This window comes from Malaclemys terrapin, chromosome 8 (assembly GCF_027887155.1).
Source record: "Malaclemys terrapin pileata isolate rMalTer1 chromosome 8, rMalTer1.hap1, whole genome shotgun sequence".
NCBI classification, from domain to species: Eukaryota; Metazoa; Chordata; order Testudines; family Emydidae; genus Malaclemys; species Malaclemys terrapin.
Genome location: NC_071512.1, coordinates 87,317,426 through 87,343,337, shown reverse-complemented (window position 1 = coordinate 87,343,337; position 25,912 = coordinate 87,317,426). Strand labels below are relative to the sequence as shown.

The 25,912-nt window shown below is 41.4% G+C and overlaps 1 protein-coding gene and 1 long non-coding RNA gene across 3 annotated transcripts; both read right to left on the bottom strand.

Annotated features, from left to right (window-relative positions):
• Positions 1–3,625: 3,625 nt before the first annotated feature.
• Positions 3,626–7,498, bottom strand: LOC128841535 (uncharacterized). The gene is made up of 3 exons (XR_008445869.1): positions 5,686–7,498; positions 4,765–4,893; positions 3,626–3,991 (listed from the first exon to the last, which is right to left on the bottom strand). It is a non-coding gene; the product is annotated as an uncharacterized LOC128841535 (long non-coding RNA).
• Positions 7,499–10,216: 2,718 nt separating this feature from the next.
• On the bottom strand, positions 10,217–25,907 carry CRYZ (crystallin zeta). Of its 2 annotated transcripts, none has more exons than XM_054036597.1 (9): positions 25,824–25,907; positions 20,667–20,783; positions 20,197–20,349; positions 18,278–18,441; positions 17,117–17,168; positions 14,711–14,860; positions 12,191–12,292; positions 11,988–12,083; positions 10,217–11,678 (listed from the first exon to the last, which is right to left on the bottom strand). In XM_054036597.1, exons 2-9 carry the CDS (start codon positions 20,775–20,777, stop codon positions 11,517–11,519), a joined length of 990 nt encoding a protein of 329 aa, XP_053892572.1. In that variant the 5' UTR covers positions 20,778–20,783; positions 25,824–25,907; the 3' UTR covers positions 10,217–11,516. The 2 variants fall into 2 exon arrangements, with proteins under 2 accessions (XP_053892572.1, XP_053892573.1); XM_054036598.1 differs by lacking the exon at positions 25,824–25,907 and adding an exon at positions 23,254–23,492.
• Positions 25,908–25,912: the final 5 nt, after the last annotated feature.

Genomic DNA, 25,912 nt, shown 5'->3' with positions numbered 1-25,912 from the left:
TGGTCCTCAGATTCGTGAACTTCTTCGAGATGATGCATTTGACCATGCACTGCGTGGCAAGGAAAAGACGGCATGGAAAGCCTTCCAGTTAGTGGCAATACATTTTCTCGGAAATAACAAGGCAGACAACTACAGGTTGTTGGTGGAAAACCTCCTCAAAGCATACAAAAGCCTTGGTTGCAACATGTCACTAAAGATACATTTTTTGCACTCTCATCTAGATTTTTTTCCGCCGAACTGCAGAGCAGTGAGCGACGAGCACGGCGAGCGATTTCACCAGGACATTGCAACAATGGAGAAACGCTATCAGGGCAAATGGAACCCATCAATGCTTGCAGACTATTGCTGGACAGTGACAAGAGATGCTCCATTTAATGAATACAAGAGACAAGCCAAGAAGCACCGAGTAGACACTGAATAGGTCTAAACTATGTACATAATAGTTTTTTGCCTTTTGTTTCATAATACATTTTATTTATATAACCCTTTTGCTGATTTTTAAAGTGTTACATAAACAGGACAGGTGAAATATTATCATGTAAAGCAACCATAAACACATGAAAAGACCTAGGTTTACAATTTATGATTAAAACTCTACTATCTACACAATATACATAGACATAAAATGTCAAAACTTAAATATCTTAAACAGTAGCCAGTTGTTTTAATTGTCATTTGAATTCAGCACATCAAAATACATAATAAATAGCACATTTTATCTCTGAAGCAGACGACTTCTCAAAAATTGTAGACCGGTGTTATAACAGACAAACTGGGTCTAATGGGAACCAGGAACTCCTTTGCTCTAATCTCTTACTGGATTCCCTCATCCAAACAAGGACTAAATGTTACCAATTGAAGTGCATTCACACAATGGCACCATTTCCTAAGCGCCATTTTCAGTGCTCTGTCCAATCTAAAGGAAACAGTTTCCCTACCAAAGTTGCAGAAAGAGCTCTGATAATTAGGATCCCAATAAGCAGATCTTCCATACTAAACTCCTTTGTTCTCACATCTTATAATCGCTGTGCAGCTCACTTATTACAGCTGGGTATTTTCATTCATCTCACTGTGCTACTGCTTCCTTGTCCTCTTGCCAGAGGCAAGTTTGCAAATTAACAGAAGCTGTCAAAAATAAGTGTCACTGATATATGGGGAACCTATAGGTTGAAAGACTCATTTGTGCTCTTGCTATCTATGTACACCGCTGCTACCATTTTTCTCACTTATGCTTGATGTTTCATTTATTACATGCTCCATCCTGCCAATGATAATAGACAATGCCTCTTTCAAGAGTAAAATGTGAATTGAATACGTTCAAAGTTGTACAGTGTAATAAAAATCCAATATGACTGAATGTAACAAACTGATGCAGTCAAGAACATCAGAGAACAAATAGGCAATTGGAACAGTTACAATGAACTCTTTTAAAGGAGTAGCGGTAGCAGGTGGGAAGAGTCATACACATCCTGAACATAAATCTGATCCTAAAATGTAAGAGAACCTCAGTTTGATTTGGAATCTCATTAATGTTTGAGAGTCATTTGACTGGTATAGATTTTCACCAAAGAATAACCACCATACTAAGCAGCTGTCAACTGCAATGAGAAGATAACGTTTAATAGTCTGTAATACGCCTTTCACAAATGACTCCAGTCATGTTACTGACTCCAAGAATGCGCAAACATGTAGACACACCCACTTACAATATATCAGCAAGGGTCCTCAAAACCACATCCATTTATATTTTAAAATGTTTTATAATTTATATTTTCTAGTTTTTCATAAAAGCCAGAAAACCCCATTTCTAATCCCAATTCTGACGACGTCTGTTTACTCATATTTACCTGCTTCATAGTGATAGTGAGAGGGTTAACTCCTTTTTGTACCATACTTCAATATTTATTCTTGAGAGAGACACTTGCTGACATATTTGTGAGTGCTTATTTACAAATAAATTTGTGAGAATTCTTGAAGTGGCTAACACATTACAAGTCTTCTAAAATTATTTGGGGAAGGACCATCAGAAACAAGATTGATTGCCTTCCCCCTTCCTACTGTACTTGAAAGCTGTTTAGTTGAATGGTAATTCTTTGGTGCAAAAGCAAGCTGGAGTGTTGATATATGAATTTTATAAGACCCATGTCTAGCTACCACATATGGTCCTCTGGGTATATTATTTTGAAAAGACACTTGTAAATTTGCATTCAGAATGGCTTGCATAGACAACCCACATTTAGCTATTCTGTTTGCACACGTAAATCCAGGTTGCACATGCAAACAACTCTGCATGTGAATCTTGCTGGCACAGATTTAAAGGCTGGGGTGAATCCTCTTTGAAAATTTGGCCCCAAATGCTAACTTTTTAATAGGCCTCAACTCAGCCTCTATTTTGCACCCACAATTATTTGCAAGTGAAAATGAGAGCATTCTTAATCTTATCTGATCTGTAGGTCTAATCAGATAGATATTAAAATACCATCTCTGGCACCTGTTGTCTTTTGTGATCCTGAAGTATGAACAGAAAAACAGGCCATTTAAAAAAAGTAGCCCCAAATGTTCAAAGGCCTTAACACTGTGTAAGGAAAGTGAATTTCCTGCTATAAGGCCAAAGACTCAAAATTGTGTGCAACCAGTGTCACCTGCAGCAATGGCCTTCACCGCTGTCACATGTATCAACTGTAGGGTTACCATTCGTCCGGATTCCCCCGGACATGTCCGGATTTTTTCAGTTAAAAATAGCGTCCGGGGGGAATTTGTAACTGTCCGGATTTCCCCCCCATGCAGAGCGCGCGCAGCTTACAGGGCAGCCGGTTGGATCGTGCCACTCGCACGGGGCTCCGGCAGCCTGAGCCCTTCCTCCACTTCCCCCTCCTCTCCCCTGCAACTTGACACCACTCCCCTCCTCTCTCTCCCTCCCTCCCCCTCCCTGTATTCGCAGATCGCCGGCCGGCCGTTCGCCTCGGCCTCCGGCAGTCTGGAGCTCCGACCCTGCTCCCCTCCCCCGCTGCCGAGCGCGCCGCTCTGCAGCACAGTAAGGGGGCCAGGGGCTCAGAGAAGCGGCACGGAGGTTCGGGGGGGAGGGAGGGGGTAGTCAAGAGACAGGGAGCAGGGAGAGGGTTGGATGGGTCAGGAGTTCGGGGGGGGCTGTCTGGGGGTTGGGGGTGTAAGGTTTTGGGCAGTCAGAGTATAGGTGGGGGGGTCTCAGGAGGGGGCAGTTAGGGGACAAGGCACAGGGAGGCTTAGGTAGGGGGTGGGGTTCTGGAGGACAGTTAGGAACAGGGGTCCCAGGAGGGGGCAGTCAGGGGACAAGGAGCAGAGGGGTTTAGATGGATCAGGAGTTCTAGGGGGGGCTGTCAGGGGGTGGGGGTGTGGATAAGGGTTGGGGCAGTCAGGGGACAGGTAGGGGGTAGGGTCCTAGGGGGCCAGTTAGGATGTGGGGAAGGTCTCAGGAGGGGGCAGTCAGGGGACAAGGAGCAGGGAGGCTTAGGTAGGGGGTGGAGTCCTGAGGGGCAGTTAGGGGCAGGGGTCCCAGGAGGGGGCAGTCAGGGGACAAGGCGTGGGGGGGAGGGTTGGGGGTTCTGAGGGGGCAGAAAGTGGGAGGGAGTGGAAGGGGCAGGGGCGGGGCTAGGGCAGGGCTCCTCCCGTCCTCTTTTTTGATTGTTGAAATATGGTAACCCTAATCAACTGCTGCTCTTATTTGCAGCATGTTAATCAGACCAGAAGTATTTCCTTACCCAGGGGGTTTTAAGATGTGGAATTACAGACTAACTGCAAAACTACATTCTGACTAAATGAATGGGAACAATAATCAGCAACTCTTAGCACTAGCCAATTACTCATCCACATCACTTATGTGGCTATAAATATGTAAGAAAAATTACCACTTACACCTTCCAATTCAGACTGAGTAGAGCAGAAGCTCCCCATTGCAGTGGAAAGCAAAGCGGAATGAGCTGCCTTCTGTTCCTTTGGGCATCTGCACAGCATTCTAGAACAACACATAGGATGCAAAATGGGGGAAGTGACATACTATACCTTTGAGGAATGTGAACTGGAACCTCCAGCTATTCTCCTCTCAAGCATTTCCAAAAGGAAGCATTGAAATATTAGTCTGAAATCATTAACTCTAAGAAGACCCTTTATCCTTTCCCCAGGCATTAGAACTATTGCACAATGGATGCAGTTAACTCAACTAATTGCTTTAACGACCCAGTAGTGCCCAACATATCAAATAGTGCATGTTGTAAAAGAAATTGCTTAAAATGCATTAAATCTACCATAGTTGTAAGAGATTTAAGTCCTTTATACTTATGTTTTTTAAGAGCAGGACATGAACACCACACAAACTTAATCCAAATAAAATCTAAACTTATTAACCTATAACATGACTTTTCACAAGGTTAATAATTATATTAAATGATTATGCAAATTGAATATAGATAAATTATCTATTATAAGGTGAAACTTACGCTTGCACATAAAAATACAAGCTATAATCAAAACAGAAAGTCACTTCAATGTGAAATATCTTAATCGCACAACACAAGTGGCATAAAAGGGATACAAAAATAAAATTAGCTGATTAAAATCTAGTTTAGGGGATATTGCCAGACAAGACATGATTGTGTATGAACCACATTTCCCATTTATCACATGTCCTGAAACAAGTCGTTTCTCATGAAAGTTTTAGCATAAGAGAAGTTCTGTGCTAGTATCAATAAGTTATTGCTCATTTTCTTTCTACAAATTGAAAATACTCACAAACTAGTGTAATCCAGAGAAAACAGCAGGGCTGGGAATGAAGAGGTCTCGGGTTCTAATCCCAGACCTGCTGCTGACTCGCTGCATAGCCTTGGACAAGTCACTTCACCTTTCTGCATCAGTTTCCCCCTGTGTAAAATGGGGATAATACAGATTTGCATTTACAGGGGTGTTGTGAGGACTACTCAGTTAATGTATGAATCATGCTTTGAACCTGTAAAGCACTGTAACTATAAGTATTATTACAGAAATAAATCAGGCAGCAAAACTCTCTACCAAACATCCATTCAATATACTGCGTTACAAAGGAATCACAGTGCATTTCTTAAAGATCATGTCACCAGCATAAACCACAAATCAACATTCCCAAGTAAATTAGGACACAGGGTTGCCCAGCCTATTATTAATATATGCCCATAAAATTACATAGGCATAGCAAAATGTGCATAAAGATTTAAAATTAATCAAGCACTTCAAATGCTGAACTTTTGTATTGGACCTTCCTTATAGGTGAAACAGGTAATTCAAGCTGTTGCTCTATTGCTGAATTCATTACTTCAGGTGAAGTTATTTCACACTTTGTTTACTGTAAGCATTCCAGCTGAGAGCAGCAAAATTCCCAGGTAACTAGAACTGGGGCAGTATTTCTGCCCCTGCTTCAGCCACATCCAGCATTTCCTCTGTCTGACTTTGCCCCCCAAACATACAGGGCTCAGTTCTGGGGCTGGGGAAGCGAGGAACGGTGAAGCCAGCTTTACAACCCCTTATAATAGCACTTCCGAAGTCCTGGAGCTGGGTGCCGTCCCATGCCAACACCACCAGCTGTGTTTCCGACAAGCTCCCATCCTCTCCATCTTTTCAGATCTGTTCTCCACAAAATGGCAAACACATACACACGTCAGTGATCCAAATCCCACAAACCCTCAAATGTAAGTCTTCTGTATTACACCTCCTCAGAATCTAAAGGTTTGGTTCCCTCTCCAGGATGGCTGTGTGTCAATCTATCATAAAGAAACCAAGAGCACAATGATTTTAAGTAAATGAGGTTTGTTAGGAAAAAAAGAGAAATTTAGATGAACATAGAATCAACCATATGAAAACATTTCTAGCCCAAAGTTGGGGAAAGTTAATCTACACAAGTATGAACTGTCTTTCCTGACTGATGTCCTTTTGGATGTCAATTTGCTTTCCATTGAGTTGATTTTGGACTGTGCCTGAAGTAATTTATTCCATCCTCTCTGGACCCAAAATTTAATGAGACATGACCCAGACTTTCCAATAATTCTATTTTGCCAATAATTTCTATCCTGTATCAAATATGAAATCTTGACAGATGACGTTCCATCTGTTACAAGGAAACCCGCTATTAGTTACAGTTTTACTGGTTCAGAGGGCTTATTGTACTTTAACTTATGTTCTGACTAAATTAGCTAGCACTGTCTAGCTCAGTCTGTTACAAGCACTAGGCCAAATTCAGTCCTGGCGTAAATGGGAGCAATGATTAAATCAATGGGGTCATACTCACTTGCACTGATTTTTTCCTTGTAGACAGAGGCCCAAGTTCAGAATCAGATCATCTCATGTTTAAAAAAATGGTTTTTTAAAATACTCTTATGGCTAGCAAGGTATTGCTGTGCTCTCCCACAATATTTATTGTTAGAGCCACGGGAACCAATTGTGTGTTGCCCTTCACCTACTGCAGTCATTAATACCACTGCAGAAAGGGCACAAAAAATGCTGTCATTCTGATTCAGCAGCACTTTATATTGGTGTAAATGACTATACAAGGTGCAATGCAACAGATAATCAGGCCTACTAATAGACTTCACCACTACAATAAGGCCCCTCTCTACACTTGGAAAATGAGTAGGCAGCCAGACTCTTCACTGCCTTACACAGTCTGATCTGACAGCATTCTACAGCTCCCTTTGCAGAGAGATGAGTGATTAGGCAGTGGAGAAATCAAGCCACAGGAGTCTAGTATACTTTCTGAAATGGAGGTTTAAAATACGGTAAATAGTTAGGCCTCCCCCCCGCCCCCCCCAAAAGCTCTGTGATGCTGTATGATTGATGATGACCATTTATATCATTGTTGCTACCAGTGTTATGCAATTGCAAAAAATCTTATATAAAAAGTAGGTCATGTAAGATATCAATGGAAAAGTTGTAATCTGCTAAGTATGTTAATCCTACTTATATGCATGTTTCATCTTTGTATCTGAAGTAATGACTATTTGCTATTTGTATCTCAAACATGTGTTTTGTTCTGGGGTGACACCCACAAGGTAGTTTTATATCCTATCTAGCCAGCCCAATGTCGATGAACCATTCAGGGAGATCAGCTCTTCAATGAGTCTTCCTGCAGCTGCCTCAGCCAGCAAGGAGCCAAGGGCCACCCGTGATTCAGCAAAAGATGTAAGATCATGTGATGTGGACATGTGACCTCAGACTCAGTCTTCGTCAGTAATTTTCCATACAAAGGGGCTGTGGGCTTTGTTTGGGACAGTGAATTTCCATGTACATGGCAGAGGATATAAAAGACACCTGAGACATCTCCATTTTTTGCCTCATTCCTGTACCAATTCTCTGGACTGTGGATTTACACATAAAATGAGTATTTTGAACAATGGACTGAGGACCATCCAATCTTTTGGAAGTTACCAAAGAGACCTTTTGCAAGCCAGCAGTCTATTCCATCACTGCTATAAACATGATAAGGACTTTGCAATCATTTTTATGTATATTATCTATTAACCATTTATAACTATACTTTTCTTAATAAATCTTCAGTTAGTTTACTAAGGATTGCCTAACAGTGTGATATTTGGGTAAGATCTGAGATACATATTGACATGGCAGGTAAGCATCTGAACCTTTCAGATGAGTAGACCCTCACATATGTTGAATTCGGTTTTCAGTAACCTCTCACTACATTAGACCTGTTTGTCTGGATAGGAGCCCAGGACCAGAATACATAAAAGGGACTGTATTAGGCTTCTTGTTAACCAGTGTGGTGCTACAGAAGCTCTTTTGCTACCGGTTTGGTGAATCTAATTATAGAATAAACCACCAGTTTGTGGGGATTTTCTGCCCTGTTTCTTGCAGTCTGCCCTGAAGTGGCACTCTCAGTGTAGTCCATCCCAATGACCAAGCTGTTTCAAATTTCTTTTGAGTAGAGGATAGGGCAGAGGAGTCTGATGATTGACATTTGTTATCATTCATATCACTCTTCTTGATTACACAAGGGCCAAGTGCTCAAATAACTTGTGTGCTTACATATCCTGTATTCTTCTGAACCACTGCTACCGCTGCAGCTTAGCGAATAAAACTTGATTCCAATTACTTATAGCAAGACTGAAAAAACAACTGGTGAGCCCAGATTTTTTTTTTTTTTTTTTTAAAACAGGTGTCCTCAGCAGTTCAATGAGAGATATTAAAAAGTCAAACAGCTCAATACTAATAATGCCTGACTTTCTGAAATGAGGGCAACTGTTCCTTCATGACACATAGGTAAGACAGCTAAATAATTCTATGCCCAGGAGACTTAATGAGTCAGTGGGTTATTTTTCCCCAATTGCATACCCTGAGATAACTGTAGTGCATTAATTTAAGCACTACAGATCAAGATGTTGAAAAGGAACATGAATTATAGGTTTATAAAACATATGGTATTTTAGTAAGCTGCGAGGACAAGCCAACAAAACAATTTAATGAGTACTCCCAAAAGCAGGAGAGATTTACAAGTTTTAGAAGATTCAGTTTCACTGGTTTTTCTATATTACTTTAGAATAAGATAAACGTCAGTAGGAATAAGTGGCTATTCAAAGAAAGCAAAGAGTAGAAAACAGAAGTGTAATGGAACCACTATCCTTTAAGGCTTTCAGAGAAAATTGTGCATCTGTTTGAAGGATATAGGGGGATTTTAAGTCAAGATGGGCTGAAACAGACAAATTCAGGCTATATATTTAACATAACAAATGAATTTTTTTTACAGTGGAATTGCTACAAATTTCTTTCTATTGGAGACCTTTCAATACTCACCACTGTACAGACTAGCAGACTGCAATTATGAGAACTCTTCCTTAACCTGGGTAGAAATGTTCTGATATAGGTCAAATTGTATCTGATGTTCATTGGGAAATCATCTCATTAAGGGAAGCTCCTGTAATATCAAACAGTACTTTAAAGTCTAAGCTGTGAACGTCCATGTATCACAAACACATTGTGTTTTATATTACTTGGATTATATCTTGAACACCCTTAATGATATTAGTAGTGTAATCTACTCTGTATTTAGCTGAGATTAATAAAAAGGCCAGAAAGTTGTATGGAGCACTGTGAAAGGGTGCAGAGGCACTTCTTTGTCCGTGGCAAATGAATTAACCAGGCTTACTAACAGGACTAGGTGGGAGAGGCTACTTAGAAGGCAGTACGATTAATTCGGGGCCACAATCCTGAGTTCCATGACCGGGGAAACACCGTTACACTCTGATGTTTTAAATGGTTGTGTATTGCCCAAAACATGAAATTTGCCCAGACACACACAAGTTATCAAATGATTAACCCAGCAGGTTTTTGCTGAATGACTTCACCAGCCTATAAACAGTTAAAAGGATAGTGAGAACAAAGGAAGTGATGTGGAGTAGTTTGTTATTTGCTTGTGTCTTCAATAAAACTGTTCGATGAACAATGTTTTAATAATCACAGGCCCTTTCATTGATTCAAAGTTACAAATATAAATGGTAGCTTTTGGATATGAAATTTATTTGTTTCACAGTAGGATGCCTGGGGAGCCTATACAGATACACTGGCAGGGAATCCATTTAAAAAAGGAAGAGCACTGAACCAAACAACAGGTATAAACGATTGATGTCAGCTAACTGTACTTACCGTAGGCGCCTCAGAACTAAGAAAGGCCTTTGGTGAGCCATGATAACATCTCAGTGACAGCTTTCAACTGGCAATGTTCCAGTTTAATACACTGTAACAAATGTTTTTCCTGTCTCTTGAATGATAATTGTATTACATAAATAAAACAATTGTTGCTACATTTACCCCTATGGAATTCAAAACAGATTACACACCAAATGTTAGAAAATAGTGCAGATTTTTAGAGTAAGACTCTTCTGGCATATCAAGAACTAGATAATACAGTTTGAATCCATGTCAAGATTTGTTGTTATTTAGAACCAATGACAAAAATATTTCATATTTGCATGTAAAGTGAGAGTACGGACAACATGGTACTACCAACTTCATTAGTGGACTAGCCCCAGGATAGGAGTATATTGATCCAAAACATGTGCTCGTATCATGATTAAATTATCGTTGGCATGTCCTGGAGGAATGGGGAGGACCGCTCTTTGCTCTGTTCACTAGTTTAATAAAATACAGGATGTGGTAACAGAAAACAACAAAAATGTAAGCGAGCGAAAACAAATCCACACTTGAATAACGGTTTGTTTACTGTTTATTGATATTGCCAACCAAGAACACTGACTAGCAGTTAAACCAAAATAGCCATATTTGATTATTAGTACTTGTCCTGGGCCACAAGGTAGAGAAATTAAATTCATTCATGAAATGACCTTCAAATAGGACTATAAAATGCAGGCAAGCTAGACCTGGATTCTGCTGCAAGATCCACTGGTTTCTATAGCATTCTGGTATGGCAAACGCAAATTTCTGCTGCAGATTAACAAATTGAAAAATTGAGATTTCTATTGTATTAGATATGAAGAGTAATACAATCAGTACAGAGGTCCTCATTTCATAGAACATTCATTTGTTTTATAGAGTGGTCACATTTTCAATATGCTGCATATTTTTGTATTCATGAAGGGGACTGATGATTAGCAAATGACAGTTTGAATTCTTGGCACCCAGGAGGGAGGCGGGTCCTCTTTCCCTCCCATTATGAGGGAACTGACTTTAAATTCAAAAGAAAGAGGGAGAGGATTGAACTCCTCATTGCCCTCCCTTTCAATAGCAAGGAATCAGCACATTATCTGGCTATTTCTGCTAAAATGAGATCAGTAGTAAAATAATGAATGATGACACTGGGCTTCAGAGTCATCCTCCCATTGGGATAATTTGGGCAATTACACCTCTCAGGATATTGTTTGAGGCAGATTCAGGAATACAACGCTGCACCTGTTTACATTCAATTTACATCAGGGAGGCTCTTAGCAACCATAAGGGCCAGAAAGTTAATGATTTTAAAATCAAAGGTTGGATTCTAAAGCACACTTCTGTGGCAGATGGTGAATAGCAACATATTTTGTGGCTACAGAACACACAGAGCCCTACTTACACATATATGTCACTCCACTTTAAAAGACAGGCTGAAAGCCACATTCTGCACTAGCTAAAGCTTCCCTGTAGTATTCAAGGGAAGCAGTAAGTATCGCATTGTACAATATTCCAACCTGGAAAGGACAGAACAGAGATCAGTGACAAGACCAACGCAGAAAGGAAAAAGATGCAATTTCCAGGTCAGCCAAATGGTGGGGGATGGGGCGGGAGGGAGGAGGGGAAAGAGTACTTAGAAGCTTAAATCTGGCACTCTGCTTTCCATTACATAATAAAGCATTTTCATTTAAGGCATCCTCCCTGTCTAAATTAGACTTGCTATTATAGAATATCTGTGATCAACTCTATGTTTTGTAAAACATACTAAATGAACCATATAAGCAAGGGTGTAATTAGAACAGCCACAATATAAGTGGAAAGAAACTTTATTACATGACTTATCATATAAGGAGTACCATCTTTCCCAAAGCACCACGGCTGTTAATGAGGTGTTCATGAGCCTTAGCAACTTTTTCCAATGGATATTCAGGGCCAACTACAGGTTTAAGCCAGCCAGCTTCTATACCAGCAAGAAGCGCGGTTTCACATTCATGCATCAACTTCTGTATAGTGAAGATAGTATTTACTGTAAGTCATGTGCACTTTTAAAGTATATTAGATGTTTATACAAAGTTTTAATCCAAGTTTTACAATTAAAATGCATTTTATTACATTTCTGAGATTTATCATAATTCTTCTACGTGTTCATTTAGAAAAATAAAATTTATATAATCTAATAAAATTGTACCCTTACACCTCAAATCAAACCCAACTATGCTATTTTGCTAAACATTTAATTTGCTTAAACTAAAAGTTTATAAGTTATTAGAATATCTCCTCTAAGTAAATTCTTTGAACTAAAAATGCCTTACCTTAGTTGCACAAAATAGACTAACTCCTATTATGCTGGATTCTTTCATCATAGTGTCCCTGGGGTTTATTTCAATTGGACCTCTACTCCCCACGATCTGATACAAAAAAGTTTTAAAAGAAAAGAAAAAAGAGACACTTAATCCAAACATTTTTCAACGAATTATAAACTTAATTTGAAGGCAATGACAGAGAAAATACTTACCATCACCCGTCCTCCAGGTGACAGTAGTTGTAAATCAGTGGCGAGATTAACATTAGCTAGCATTTCTATTATCACATCAACTCCCCGCACATCACTGAATTCCTACACAGAATATAAAAAGAGATAACCAACTGAGAAAAATTCACATTTGGGTGTCTGTGTATATTTCACAGGCTGTAGGTAACCTGGGGTTTCTACATGTTAAGTCTGACATATCTAATGCAATTCTGAAAGTCTATCTTCATTATATTGTGACTTGCTGGGATCTCAGTTTCTAAATGCTCCCTCCCTTCATGAGATAGTAAAGCAAATAGGAAACACAGCTAATACAAGTACTATAGTACAATCTCTATCATGAAAGTTGAACTTATAAATGTAGAATTATGTACCAAAATAAGAGCTGCTTTCAAAAATTAAACAATGTAAAATTTTAGAACCTGCAAGTCCACTCAGTCCTACTTCAGCCAATTGCTCAGACAAACAAGTTTGGTTATAATTTGCAGGAGATAATGCTGCCCACTTCTGGTTTACGTCACCTGAAAGTGAGAACAGGCATTCACATGGCACTGTTGTAGCCAGCGCCGCAAGATATTTACATGTCAGATGCGCTGAGTCAGATGCCACCAGCAGAAGGTTGATTTTTCTTTTTTGGTGGTTCGGGTTCTGTAGTTTCTGTATCTGAGTGCTGCTCTTTTAAGTCTTCTGAAAGCATGCTCCACATCTCATCCCCCTCAGATTTTAGAAGGCACTTCAGATTCTTAAACCTTTGGGTTGAGTGTTGTAGCTATTGTTAGAAATCTCACATTGGTACTTTCTTTGCACTTTGTCAAATCTGCTATGAAAGTGTTCTTAAAACAAACATGTGCTGGGTCATCATCCGAGACTGCTAGGACGTGAAATATATGGCAGAATGCACGTAAAACAACAGAAGACATAAAATTCTCCCTCAAGGAGTTCAGTCACAAATGTAATACTTTTTTTTTTTTTTTTTTTTTTTACACAGAGCATCAGCAGCATGGAAGCATGTCCTCTGGAATGGTAGCGGAAGAATGAAGGGGCATACGAATGTTTAGCATATCTGACAGAACTACAAAAGTGCCATGTGACGCCTGTTCTCACTTTCAGGTGACATTGTAAACAAGAAGCAGGCAGCATTATCTCCTGCAAATTTTAACCAAACTTGTTTGTCTGAGCAATTGGCTGAACAAGTAGGAGGACTGAGTGGACTTTAGGCTCTAAAGTTTTACATTGTTTTATTTTTGAATGCAGGTTTTTTTGGTACATAATTCTACATTTGTAAGTTGAACTTTCATCATAAAGAAATTGCAATACAGTACTTAGGTGAATTGAAAAATACTATTTGTTTTGATTCTATTTCAGTGCAAATATTTGTAATAAAAAATAAATATAAAGTGAGTACTATACACTTTGTATTCTGTGTGGTCATTGAAATCAATATATTTGAAAATGTAGAAAACATCCAAAAATATTTAATAAATTTCAATTGGTATTCTATTGTTTAACAGTGCGGTTAATCGCGATTAATGTTTTTGAGTTAATTGCATGAGCTAACTGCAATTAATTGACAGCCCTAGTTATGATTAAAGCTAAGATTTAGTCATGAGTATTTTTGGTAAAAGTCATGGACAGGTCACGGGCAATAAATAAAAATTCACAGCCCATGACCTGTCCATGACTTTTACCAAAAATACCCCTGACTAAAACTCTACTTCTGGTGCCCCACTGGTCTGGGGGCCCCTGCTGGGGGAGAGAGAGGGGGCAGCCTGCTCCAGTGCTGGGGGTTGACTGCCACACCGGGACCGCTGCTCAGGCAGTCCCCAGGGCACCCCCAGGACCACTACTTGGGCAGTTCCTGGAGCCAACCACACCGGCTGTTTTTCCGGCGGTCCCCAGAGTCAGCTGTCTGGGGCCGCCCGAGCAGAGGCCAGTGTGGCTGGCTTCGGGGCGACCCCCGGGACCACTGCTCGGTCGCTCTCTGGGGCCTCCCTCAGGACTGCTGCTCGGGCGGTCTGCAGGACCGCCGGAGAGATGGCCCCAGGTCGCTCCAGCAGCAGCTGGTGTGGCTGGACACTGGGCCCCCGAGCAGTGGGAAGTCACGGAGGTCGCAGAAAGTCACAGAATCCATGACCTCCGTGAAAGAATCGCAGTCTTAGTTATGATTTAATATTCTTGGTATCCATATCTTTAAAATTAACAATTCTCCTTTGAGCAGAAATTAAAAGGTTGTGTAGATTTTGCTCAAATGGCAGACCCCTACGGAACCCTAATCTTGGTTCAAAAGAAAAATATAAAGAGCTGTTTACCAAATGTTTCATTTCATAAAAGTTACAAATCTATCTAGTTCATCTGGCTGCCATCACAGGATTGCCATCTATAGTAGATTTTCTAGTCAATTAAAAGGAAGATAATTAATAAAAACCAAAATGGATTTTGAATATTTTAATGGAAGGAGAAAGAGGGTGAAAGATCTATGAAACTTTCAATCTGGTAGTAAATTACCTTAATCTTATCAACGTAATCAGCTTTTCTGTGATTAAACATTTTGTGGGCTCCATTTCTCAAAACTATGTTCATTCCTTCTTCAGTTCCAGCTGTGCCTAAAACCTTTAAACCATAAGCTCTGGCAATCTGGCATGCTGCTATTCCAACCTGGAAAAATGAATTACATTTCCCTTTACCATTTATTTTCCCACTCTTAATATAAATATCTCCTATCAGTGACTCAGTACTTTACATGTCAAATTAACTTAAAATATGTTTTTATGCATAACAAATCACTAGCATAACTGAAACAGTATTTTGATTTACATTCTCACACACACAAACACCACATTGTGTACTAGTAAAGGTGCTGAGCACACAACACACCTGACACAAAACCAAGGAAGTGAAAAGTTAAGCCATGTAACAGTATATATGATCTTTTCTTCCCACCGACAGACACTACTAACATGATCACCATATACCACACATAATGTATCACAACCTTGACTCTTAACTGCAGAATAGGTCCATTTAGGATCTCATTCCCCAGACTCCCAACATTACCACAAACAGACGAGACTCCCTAGTCTCACTGCCCCTTCTGCTGAATCCTGAGAAACCACACTCAGGTTTCAGAAAGCCAAAGGAAGCCCTGCAAAGCGTAGTTGCCAGATATTGTGAGGACCCCAGAGAAAACTCCCAAGCAGGGAAGCCTAAGAGAGTAGCAGATTTTGGAGGGGGAAGTAAGCACATGAGCCTCCATTTTTAGGCAGCAAGTAAAACCACTGGAAGCCTGGTCAGACACTGATGCTGCCAAATAAACATCTGCATTCCCTACCACCACATCCTCTCATCCCTGCTTTATATTTCAGTTGGTGGTGAGAGGTGTTTTATAAGTGCCAAGCAGATGTAAAGTCTTCTTAGTGCCGGAGGACAGGCAGGCTTCAAGTCCATGAGGCACATCACAGTCTCAGCTGGTTCACACTGACTGCTTACATGGTGCGCAGAATGCAAAAGAGAAACGAAGAACAAGCATGCACAAAACTCTGCCTCTCTTTTGGGGTTACTCTCAACCTGGTTCCTCCTGCAAAGGCAGGTTCTGCAACCTATCCTGATCAGCCCTGGAGACAGAGACTTCCTCGGCTATTGGTAGCAAACTGCCTCATTCCATTTCTGTTACCAACAGAATTCCATCTGCTGCCATTTATGGCTCTGCTAATGAAACTTGCACCCAGGAGTGTTATGTAAAGTAAACAAACTGCCTTCCCCATAAGAAATCCTCATGACCATCACTCTTGCCAGGGGCTTATCAACTGACCTATTTGAAAAACTGAAGTCACCTTTGACATTTACATTTCAAACTAACACACGGCATGACTAGATTATCTCAACATCCAAAAGTTGTTCAATGAACAACCTGAAAAGAATGCAAGATTTAAGGATCATTGTAGAAGCGTATGTCAATGAAAGACCTACCATAAACATCCACACTTATCACTATAGTCTGTGTCTCTTTGCCTACTCTCTTCTCACTGCACTTGCAAATGTTTTTGTAACAGTCTGCAAATCTATAGAGGATAATCTTATTTGTGGACCATGTCATTGTAAAGCAAAAACATGTGTGTGTTCCCAGAAGCATATAAAAGAAGTGGAAACAGAAAATCAAAACTCAATTTATGAAAATAAAGAAAAAACATATTGCTGAACATCCTTCTAGTCTAGTATATTACAAGAGATCCGAGTTTTCTCTCATGTGAGACTTTCATAATCAGCCTTTTGCAGCCAACCGAGTAACTCAACAAAACTTGGCCAGCTCGCAACAGTTTTTACAGCCACTGGAAAGGGGAAATAGAGGCCACTTAAAGTTTAACTATTCCCTCTTACTCTACCTCAGCCTTCTTGTTTATTCAGCAGAGCCAAAGGTTAGCCTTTTGTAAATACAGAAGCTAGTTGGGAAAACTTAATCTCATACCTGAATGGACTTTATCTCCTCCAATATCTCCCATTTTCTAGCTAGGTTACAGTTAATGGGTGAGAAACAGCACAGAAAGTCCCCATCCAGCCAGTGAGCATTTCTTGCACAACTAAGGACAGTTTGCCTAATTTTTCAAAACACAACTTTTCCTTTAACTTTTCTCTGAGGCAGACTAGCTGTATGGCTCCTGACCCAGCTTCTGACCGTTCTCCACTTTGTGATTACACCATGGGATGCCCTACATATGATCTAATTGAGTTCATATGACATCAGCACTTGGGGCCATATGTGGTAATTTGTGCAGTTTCAGGCTGCTATATTTTGGATGATAGGATTTAACTTTAAGTGTAAAGAGCCTTTATGACCGAGAACCATTTGTCTTAGAACCAATCACAAAAATAGATACACAAAATACTTGCTAACTTAAGTTTTTTCAAAATACTTACTCCTCCACTTGCCCCATGGACTAGCACAGTTTCCCCTGGTTTGGCATGCCCTCTAGAAGACAAAATGACAGATATTGAACTATTTAATACATTATAACTTGAGCAGCTCCTATGCATTGTCTAGCCATAAGATGTAGTTAGGTTATATGAATTAAATATAAATCTTTTTAGATCACATTCAATGCGCCTAATTTTCCTCTCTTTAGTTTTACACTGAGTTAGTCCTGATTCATTCTGGGATTAGAGAAGAGAATCGGTTCTTATCTCTTAATAATTCTAAAAGCTCTCATTCCTGAATGTAAATATAGATATAAGCTACAACAATGGGAGTACCAGTTTCATGGTTGGTATAGGTGTGTATTAACACCAGCCTAATATTCAAAACAACATTTTCTTCAACTTTAGTCTTCCAGGTTTTAAAATAATCTACACATACTTTTTCAAAGGATAAACTAGATTGCCCAATGCTTTGTTCTACGCATTTATCTAGACTGGATTCCCAGTCCTGATCTCTTATCCCCTAGCTGACAAGGCACTCTTGTCTATCACTATAGTACAGATTTATGAATCAATACCATGGTGATTGGCAGGGTTAAATACTTAGATAGATGAGCTAGTAGGAGTTCTGCCAATATCTTCTGAAGACAGAGGTGATGGAAAGATAGGTTACGCAACTGCAACCCCTCGGTTCAATCAAGAAGCAGAAATTATGTCTGAAACAAGTCCTATCTAGTCCTTCTTAGGGATAGTGGTGAAGTAAAGAGGGGTAGAAGGAGGAAAACAAACAACTCATTTCTTTCAGTGTATATACTTTTTTATTATATAGAGTGCCCATCCCAGTTCTGGGTGCCCCAGATGCACTCTTAAAAATACATTCTTAAAAAGAAAGACGGTCAATCACCTCCAGATCACAACCCTCTGACAATAATGTAAGCACACATTTAATTTAACCCTCCAACAGAATCCCCACCAAAGTCCTCCTCCCATCACTACCCTACCTAAGAAGTCTCCCATCTCTTTATGAAAGAGAGAGGTAAAATAGGCCTTGCAGTGTGCCCTGAAAAGGTAAGCCATGTAACTGGCTATTATGGAAGGCGTGTCTACTCTATAGTTTGTATTTCAAGTCTTCAAAAGCAGAAGATACAGAGCGTGGCATCTTACTTTTGGAAGAGTGCACGGTAAGCAGTGAAATAGGGGATTCCAATGGCAGCACCTTGCTTGAAGTCTAATTTATCTGACAAGGGGAAGACTGTGTCAGCTGCAGCAACTGTATAATCTGCATAGCCACCAGAGATGGTACCATTAGTAAAAACCCTGTCACCTTTCTGGCAGGAAAAAATAAAAAAGGTTTAGACACAAGTTCCAAGTACTTTAGTCAAAGTTTGTTATGTAACACTTCTGTAAAAGTTTTATATATAATTATCTTCCCGAAAGGATTTTATAAAAGTCAAGGAAGTGAAATCTTTGCAACACAATTTTGTATATCCAGATTTCAAAAGGTGTGTGCGCAGATTACATCCTAGGTTCTATATCGTCACACACAAAGCTACTGCATGATTAAGGTGATCCTTAATGAACCTGAATTCATCCAGCTGGACGCCACAAGGAATATGTTAGAAACATTTTACAAGCTTATGAAAAGCACTTAAGCAGTTTTTGAAGCCTGAGAAGTATACATTCTTAACAGGAATAGTTATTGGTAATAGTTATTGTTGGGAGTCCTTCAACAGGATAAAATCACAACCTCCACACCAATCACCAAGTGGGCTGTGTGAGAAACAGGGAATAATACACATCCCAACACACAGGGTGTTTTAACACTTATTTCCAGCCCTGCCAGCTACCGAGTATCAACTACTTTGGCACTGGTTGTGAGCTGCATATAGCACATCCCAGTTCTTAGAACATGGTAATTTCATGTTTTGTACAATTTTTCCTCAGTTCCGTACATTCTGACCACTTGTGGGTGTCTGACTTTCAAAATCACTGTATGATTATCTTAGTACCTGCATAGCATGTAAATCCCTGCGCTTTGATTTGCTGACACCTATTATTAGCCAGAGTGCCAAGATCTGCATAATTGCTATGTGGCTATTTCTTACATACCATCAATATGCAAATCTCTCTATTCTGATTGGCTCCTCTATTCAGCCCTTTCAAGCTGTTTGTCTGCAACTATTGCTCTCATCTTCTTTCCCTTCAGTTTAAGCACAAAATGCCAAAATTTACATGAAAAACTAAAAGCAAAGAAAATGGAGCTGTCAATCTGCTGAAACAAAAAGTGTTTTGTTTATTTTTAAAGTTAACACCTCTGCCTTATTTTCCATCTCCAGGCCAGCAAGGCTCTTGTCTCCTCAATAACTGTCATATATGACTTCAGAATAGGAGAATCCCAACTCTCTACCCCAATACAGTTTTTAAACAATACATATTCTGCTGTTAGTCTTTGGTCAAGAATCTTACTCACCTGTAAGGAAATAAAAGAGAAGGCCAATTAAAAACCCCCACACACATTTATCTTTTAACAGCCAAGATATGGTTTAACCAAAGGGCAGCAGGTGAAATATAACCATGAGACAGCAGCTGAGTATTTAAACATTGTTATCAGTAGATACACCTTTCATTTTTTTCCCCTTCATTTTAAGTCTGAATATTAAAAATATCAGCAAAATAATCTCAGGGTCCTTCCTGTCAGTCCAGGACGATGATGACAATAATTACAGCAATCTTGACATTTATAATACACCTACAATGCTTCAAAAATGTTTCTGGATCAAGACTGCGTAAACAAAACCCCAATCCTGCAAGCAGCACCATGCAGTCAGGCTCCTGCACCGATGCTGAACTCCACAGATCTTTATGGGGCTCTGTATGGGTGTAAGAGACAGCCCTGCAGAGCCGCTTGTAGGAATAGGGCCACTAATTTGACCCGGATGCATGCATTTCATGGCTAATTAGAGGTCTCCAAAACCCAGAGGAAATTCTGACAGGCCATAAATTATAGAGATAGCAGTAAGTACTGCAACAATAATGTAGGGAAAGCATAAGCAATCAATTAAAAAAGGAACAGAATATAATACCTTGAATACAGTTACATGCTCCCCAACAGCTTCAATTACTCCAGCAACATCTGTGCCAGGAGTGTAAGGTAAAGCTGGTTTTCTAGCATGAGTACCAGAACGAATATATGTCTCCACTGGGTTTACACCACATGCATGGACTTTGATTAAGACCTGAAGAGAAAATGTTATTTGTTACATATCATTACAATCACCATAATTTTGCATCAACAGCTTAGTATTATTAAAGCAATTGACTTGACTATTAAAGAGCCCTTAGTATGGATGTGAAAATTTTGGAAAGTCTTTTGTATTCAATATGTAGACTGCATTAGAATAACAAAACTAATTAGTTAAATCTGATACCTGTGGTTTTATTTATGTATATGCTGCTCAACCTACTCATATTCAGAATTAAGATGGTCACTCAATTCATACTCAAGTCATTACCATTCAGTGCAATTATCTTAGTTTACATCTATCATTTCCACCTGATTTTCTTTCAGATTCGGCAATAAGACATCTGACAGGAGCTTAAGCACTTCAGGTCCACCAAATTCAGAAACTCTGACAGCTCTCATCACATTTCTTCCAGTTGCCATAGTGATCTGAATATCAGAAGATGAGAAAATATTGCATTAACTTCACAATCCAGTTTTCACTTCAGAGGGAAGGGATCAAACTCCCTACATTTAGACAACAGTTTAAATCAGGGGCTCACTACTGATTTCTTTTCATAGAAAAGATGGTCTTTCATCTTACAAACCTTGCAAACGAAGAGCGTTACCACCATCTCCCGTGGGAATGTGTGGGCTTTAAAGTGAATCACACATGTAAATAACTACATTAAAAACATGAGTTGTCAAGGCTCCTTCCCCACTCTGAACTTTAGGGTACAGATGTGGGGGCCTGCATGAAAACTTCTAAGCTTAACTACCAGCTTAGATCTGGTCCGCTGCCACCACTCCCAATGTGCTAATTCCCTTCCCTGGGTAGCCTTGAGAGACTCTTCACCAATTCCCTGGTGAATACAGATCCAAACCCCTTGGATCTTAAAACAAGGAGAAATTAACCATCCCCCCTCCTCTCTCCCACCAACTCCTGGTGGATCACGATCCAACCTCCTTGGATCTAAAAAACAGGGAAAATCAATCAGGTTCTTAAAAAGAAGGCTTTTAATTAAAGAAAAAGGTAAAAATCATCTCTGTAAAATCAGGATGGAAAATAACTTTACAGGGTAATCAAACTTAAAGAGCCCAGAGGACCCCTCTCTAGCCTTAGGTTCAAAGTTACAGCAACCAGAGGTAAACACTCTAGTAAAAGGTACATTTACAAGTTGAGAAAACAAAGATAAAACTAACACGCCTTGCCTGGCTGTTTACTTACAAGTTTGAAATATGAGAGACTTGTTCAGAAAGATTTGGAGAGCATGAATTGATGTCTGATCCCTCTTAGTCCCAAGAGCGAACTCCAACAAAACAAAGAGCACAAACAAAAGCCTTCCCCCCCACCAAGATTTCTGGGAAGGAGGGAGCAAGTGGGGAAGCTGCCACGCCCCCACTCCCCAGCAGGCAGGGCCACCCAGAACGCAGGGGCTTTAGAGGCTACAGGGCCCTGGGCTAAGGGGGCCCCGGCCTGCAGCTCTAAAGCCCCTTTTGGAATGCGGCCCTGCGAGCACGAGCCAGAGGACTCAGGAGGGGCAGCAGCAGCAGCGCAGCCTGCATCCAGAGAGAAGCGGCACTCTCCCCTTCAAAGCAGGCTGGAGAGAAGCAAGAGGAAGGGGGAGGAGCGGGGACGCGGCGTGTTCTGGGGAGGAGATGGCGTGGGGGTGGGAAGAGCCGGGCCTGGAGTGGAGCGGGGGTGGGAAGAGGCATCCCCCAGCAAAGTCAGCACCTGTTCTTCTGGTGGGAAGCTGCTGCTGCGCAAGGTGCTTCCTAGCATCCTTGCCTGCCTCATTGTCTGCAGTGGGCTGTGCCTATGTGGGGTAAACCAGGGGCACCTCCCCACCACGGTACAGTACTGTACACTATATAATGCCTTTTGTCTGCCCCAAAAAATTTCTTTGGAACGTAACCCCCCCGCATTTACATTAAATCTTATGGGAAAATTGGATTAGTTTAACATCGTTTCACTTAAAGTTGCATTTTTCAGGAACATAACTACAACATTAAGTGAGGTGTAGTGTATTAAATTGCTCCCCGTAGGAATGTGCTACTTACAGTGTACTATTTACGGCTGCCAGTCCTGGTGCTCTGAGCAGCAATGATAAGGGGGTGGGGAGCAGAGTTGAAGAAGGGACAGGAGGTTCTGGGGGGCAGTCAGGGGACAGGGATCAGTTGGATAGGCGTTGGAGTCCCGAGGGGGCTGTCAAAGGGCAGGGTATGGCTAGGGCTTGGGGCAGTCAGGGGACACGGAGCAGGGGGGAGTTGGATAGGGGATGGGATCCCGAGAGTGGGGGGCGGTTAGGGCAGGGGGTCACACACACAAACTCTGGTGATAAAACAGCTAAATGTAGTAGTTCAAGACAGATACACTAGAACAGGGATCGGAAACCTTTAGCCCACAGCCCACCAGGGTAAGCCCCCTGGCAGGCTGGGCCAGTTTGTTTACCTGCCGCGTCCGCAGGTTCGGCCGATCGCAGCTCCAACTGGCCGCAGTTCACCTCTCCAGGCCAATGGGGGCTGCAGGAAGCCTTGTGGGCCCAGGGAAGTGCTGGCCACTGCTTCCCGCAGCCCCCATTGGCCTAGAGCAGCGAACCACGGCCAGTGGGAGCTGTGATCGGCCAAACCTGCAGAAGCGGCAGGTAAACAAACCGGCCCAGCCGGCCAGGGGGCTTACCCTGGCAGGCAGAGTGCCAAACATTGCCAATCTCTGCACTAGAATGTCAGTTACAAACACCTCGGGAACGAAGGTTGTTCATAACTCTGAACAAAACATTATGGTTGTTCTTTCAAAATAACTTTACAACTGAACATTGACTTCATACAGCATTGAAACTTTACAGTGCATGAGAAAAATGCTGCTTTTAACTACTGTATCTTAATTTAAATGAAATAAGCACAGAAACAGTTTCCTTACCTTGTCAAACTTTTTTTTTTTAATTTTCCCTTTTTTTAGAATATTATGTTTAACGTCGTACTATACTGTACAAGTATTTGTTTGTTTTGTCTCTGCTGCCTGACTGGGTACTTCCAGTTCCACATGAGGTATGTACATGATTGACCTGTCAGCTCGTAACTCTGGTGTTCATAACTCTGAGGTTCTACTATATTTTCTTGAATCACAAGCTCCTCTTTATGCCTTTTAATCCTCTAAACCTAAAAGTATGAACATGAATAAAATACATTTGCAAGTTATTTCATTTTTTATTTGAAAGCATAGTCCAGGACATTGGAGACCCTGTTTTGCTTCCATAGGCACTGCAAAATGCATTTATCAGTTTGGGAGTCTGAGACCGTCTAAAAAGCAACAAAGAGTCCTGTGGCACCTTAAAGACTAACAGATGTATTGGAGCATAAGCTTTCGTGGGTGACATGCGTCTGACGAAGTGGGCATTCACCCACAAAAGCTTATGCTCCAATACATCTGTTAGTCTTTAAGGTGCCACAGGACTCTCTGTTGCTTTTTACAGATCCAGACTAACACGGCTACCCCTCTGAGAGCTTCTAATTCTCATTAGCGCTCGATCGTCTCAGGGTTTATCTATACATGCAGTAGTTATTCCAGAATAAGAATGCCTTTTTCCAAATTAGCTTAATCCTCTTTGGAACTGGATTAAGCCACACCAAAACATAATGTTATTCAGGAATAGTTATTGGGCTTTAAATTCACAGCCTACCTTAATCTGGAATAATTTTCATATGTAGACAAACCCAAATTTAAGGATTTTCTATAGTGCCTATTTACACTTTTCCCAGATAAATTAAATCTGCAGTGAGTTCCCTAGCAGACATCACAGAGTTCTTAAAATATTGCCTGTGTGCTCATTAAATGTCTCTTCCGCACACTGTGAGAATACTACACATTTTATATTTTTTGTGTAGAAATTTTACACATATACTCTTAACCATAACTGCAATTTCACTTGCAGCCTAGAGCCTAAAAGTTCCAATTGAATAACAGGGGTCTCCACATAAGGGAAATGGAAATATAGGACTCCAAGACTGTACACAGATTTATTTATACCCTGCTGAAAGTGTATTTGTTATACTTTCAAACCAAAGTTCATTTCCAGGTGCAAGGTTCAGAATTACTCCTGCCTAATTTTTAGTCCTACATTGGAAACTAGGTTTGGCTTCAGAAACACCACACTCAAACAACTAAATGGTGCCCCTGTATATTATTAAGCATCGTTCCAAACTGGCTTATTGTTTCAGTTCCAAACATCCCAATTCCAAAATCATGGGCATTTCATATTCCATAAAATATTTGTATGTTTTCTAACTCTGCTAAAGTACTGTCTCCCAATTAAGAGAATCAAGACTGTCTCCAGTAACACCTGATAACATATAAGCTGTTGTCCCTAAAACCACCTATAGGGTTTTCAGAAGGATTGGATCCTCGTATTAAGATATTAAGTCTTTCTAGAAAACTGGTTCTCGAATTGTACAGCTGGCCCCCCTGAGGCAGGTCCAGCAAAATAGATTTTAAATTATAGTAATTTTAAAGGTTTCAGAGTAGCAGCCGTGTTAGTCTGTATCCGCAAAAAGAAGAACAGGAGTACCTGTGGCACCTTAGAGACTAACAAATTTATTAGAGCATAATAATCATTTTAAAGATTAGAAAAGTAAGGAGTTACAGTGAATTTAAATGCCACTCCTTCAGGCAGCAAAGTAAGTGCTCACATTAGAAGTTTCTGACCCTAACACCTTTGTGCCTCAGTTTCTCCAGCTGTAAAATGGAATCAATTCCTATCTCATATTGGAGTGGTGGGTTAGTTTCAAAGCCTTTTCATAATTTCATTTTGGTGTCTAAACCTACATTCCAGTGTCTAATTTTAAGCACTCAAATTCTATCTAAGGGATTTGCCCATGGAGCCGATACTAAAGCCCAAAGCGCTAGATCCGATGACTTGGTCTGCTCAACCCCCCGGCCCACGTTACACAGCTGGTTCCCCGCAAGGTTTCCTGCCATTGCCCCAGGCAGGGCTCAGGAGGCTGTCGCCGTTTCGAACACCAGCCCGAACACGGCAATGGCCGTCCCGGGGATCCCGGCTCTGAGCTCCGCGTCGGGCCGCCGCCCCCGACAGCCAGGGGTGTGCGGACAGGACGCGCCCAGGGAGGGGAGAGCGAGGGGAGCCCCCCGTGCCTGAGCCGTGGCCCCAGGGCCCAGCCCGCTGGCCCGTGCCCCGGGCTGGTGGCAGCGCCATGAGGCGCTGCCCGGGATCTGCCCGCTACCGAGGAGCGGGTTAGCCCGTTTCCAGCCAAGCGGCCTCGGCCCGGACACGGGACACAGGGAGCGAGGCCCCGGGGGCGCAGGAGCAGGGGTCGCCCTGAGGCTCCCCAGAGACGGCGGGTCTCCGCGCCCTCCCGCTCGGAACCGGCCCTGCCGTCAGGCCCCCCTCAGTTCCGGGCCCTCTAGCCGCCCTGCGACCACCCCCTGCCCCCGGGGCTAACGGCGTAACCCCCCCGGCCGCGAGGCCGCCTCACCTCCCGCCGCCCGACCTCCTCAGGTAGCCGCAGCTCCGCCCGCTCAGCACCAGCGCCCCGCCCATCCCCAGGCCGTTAGACCCGCCCCC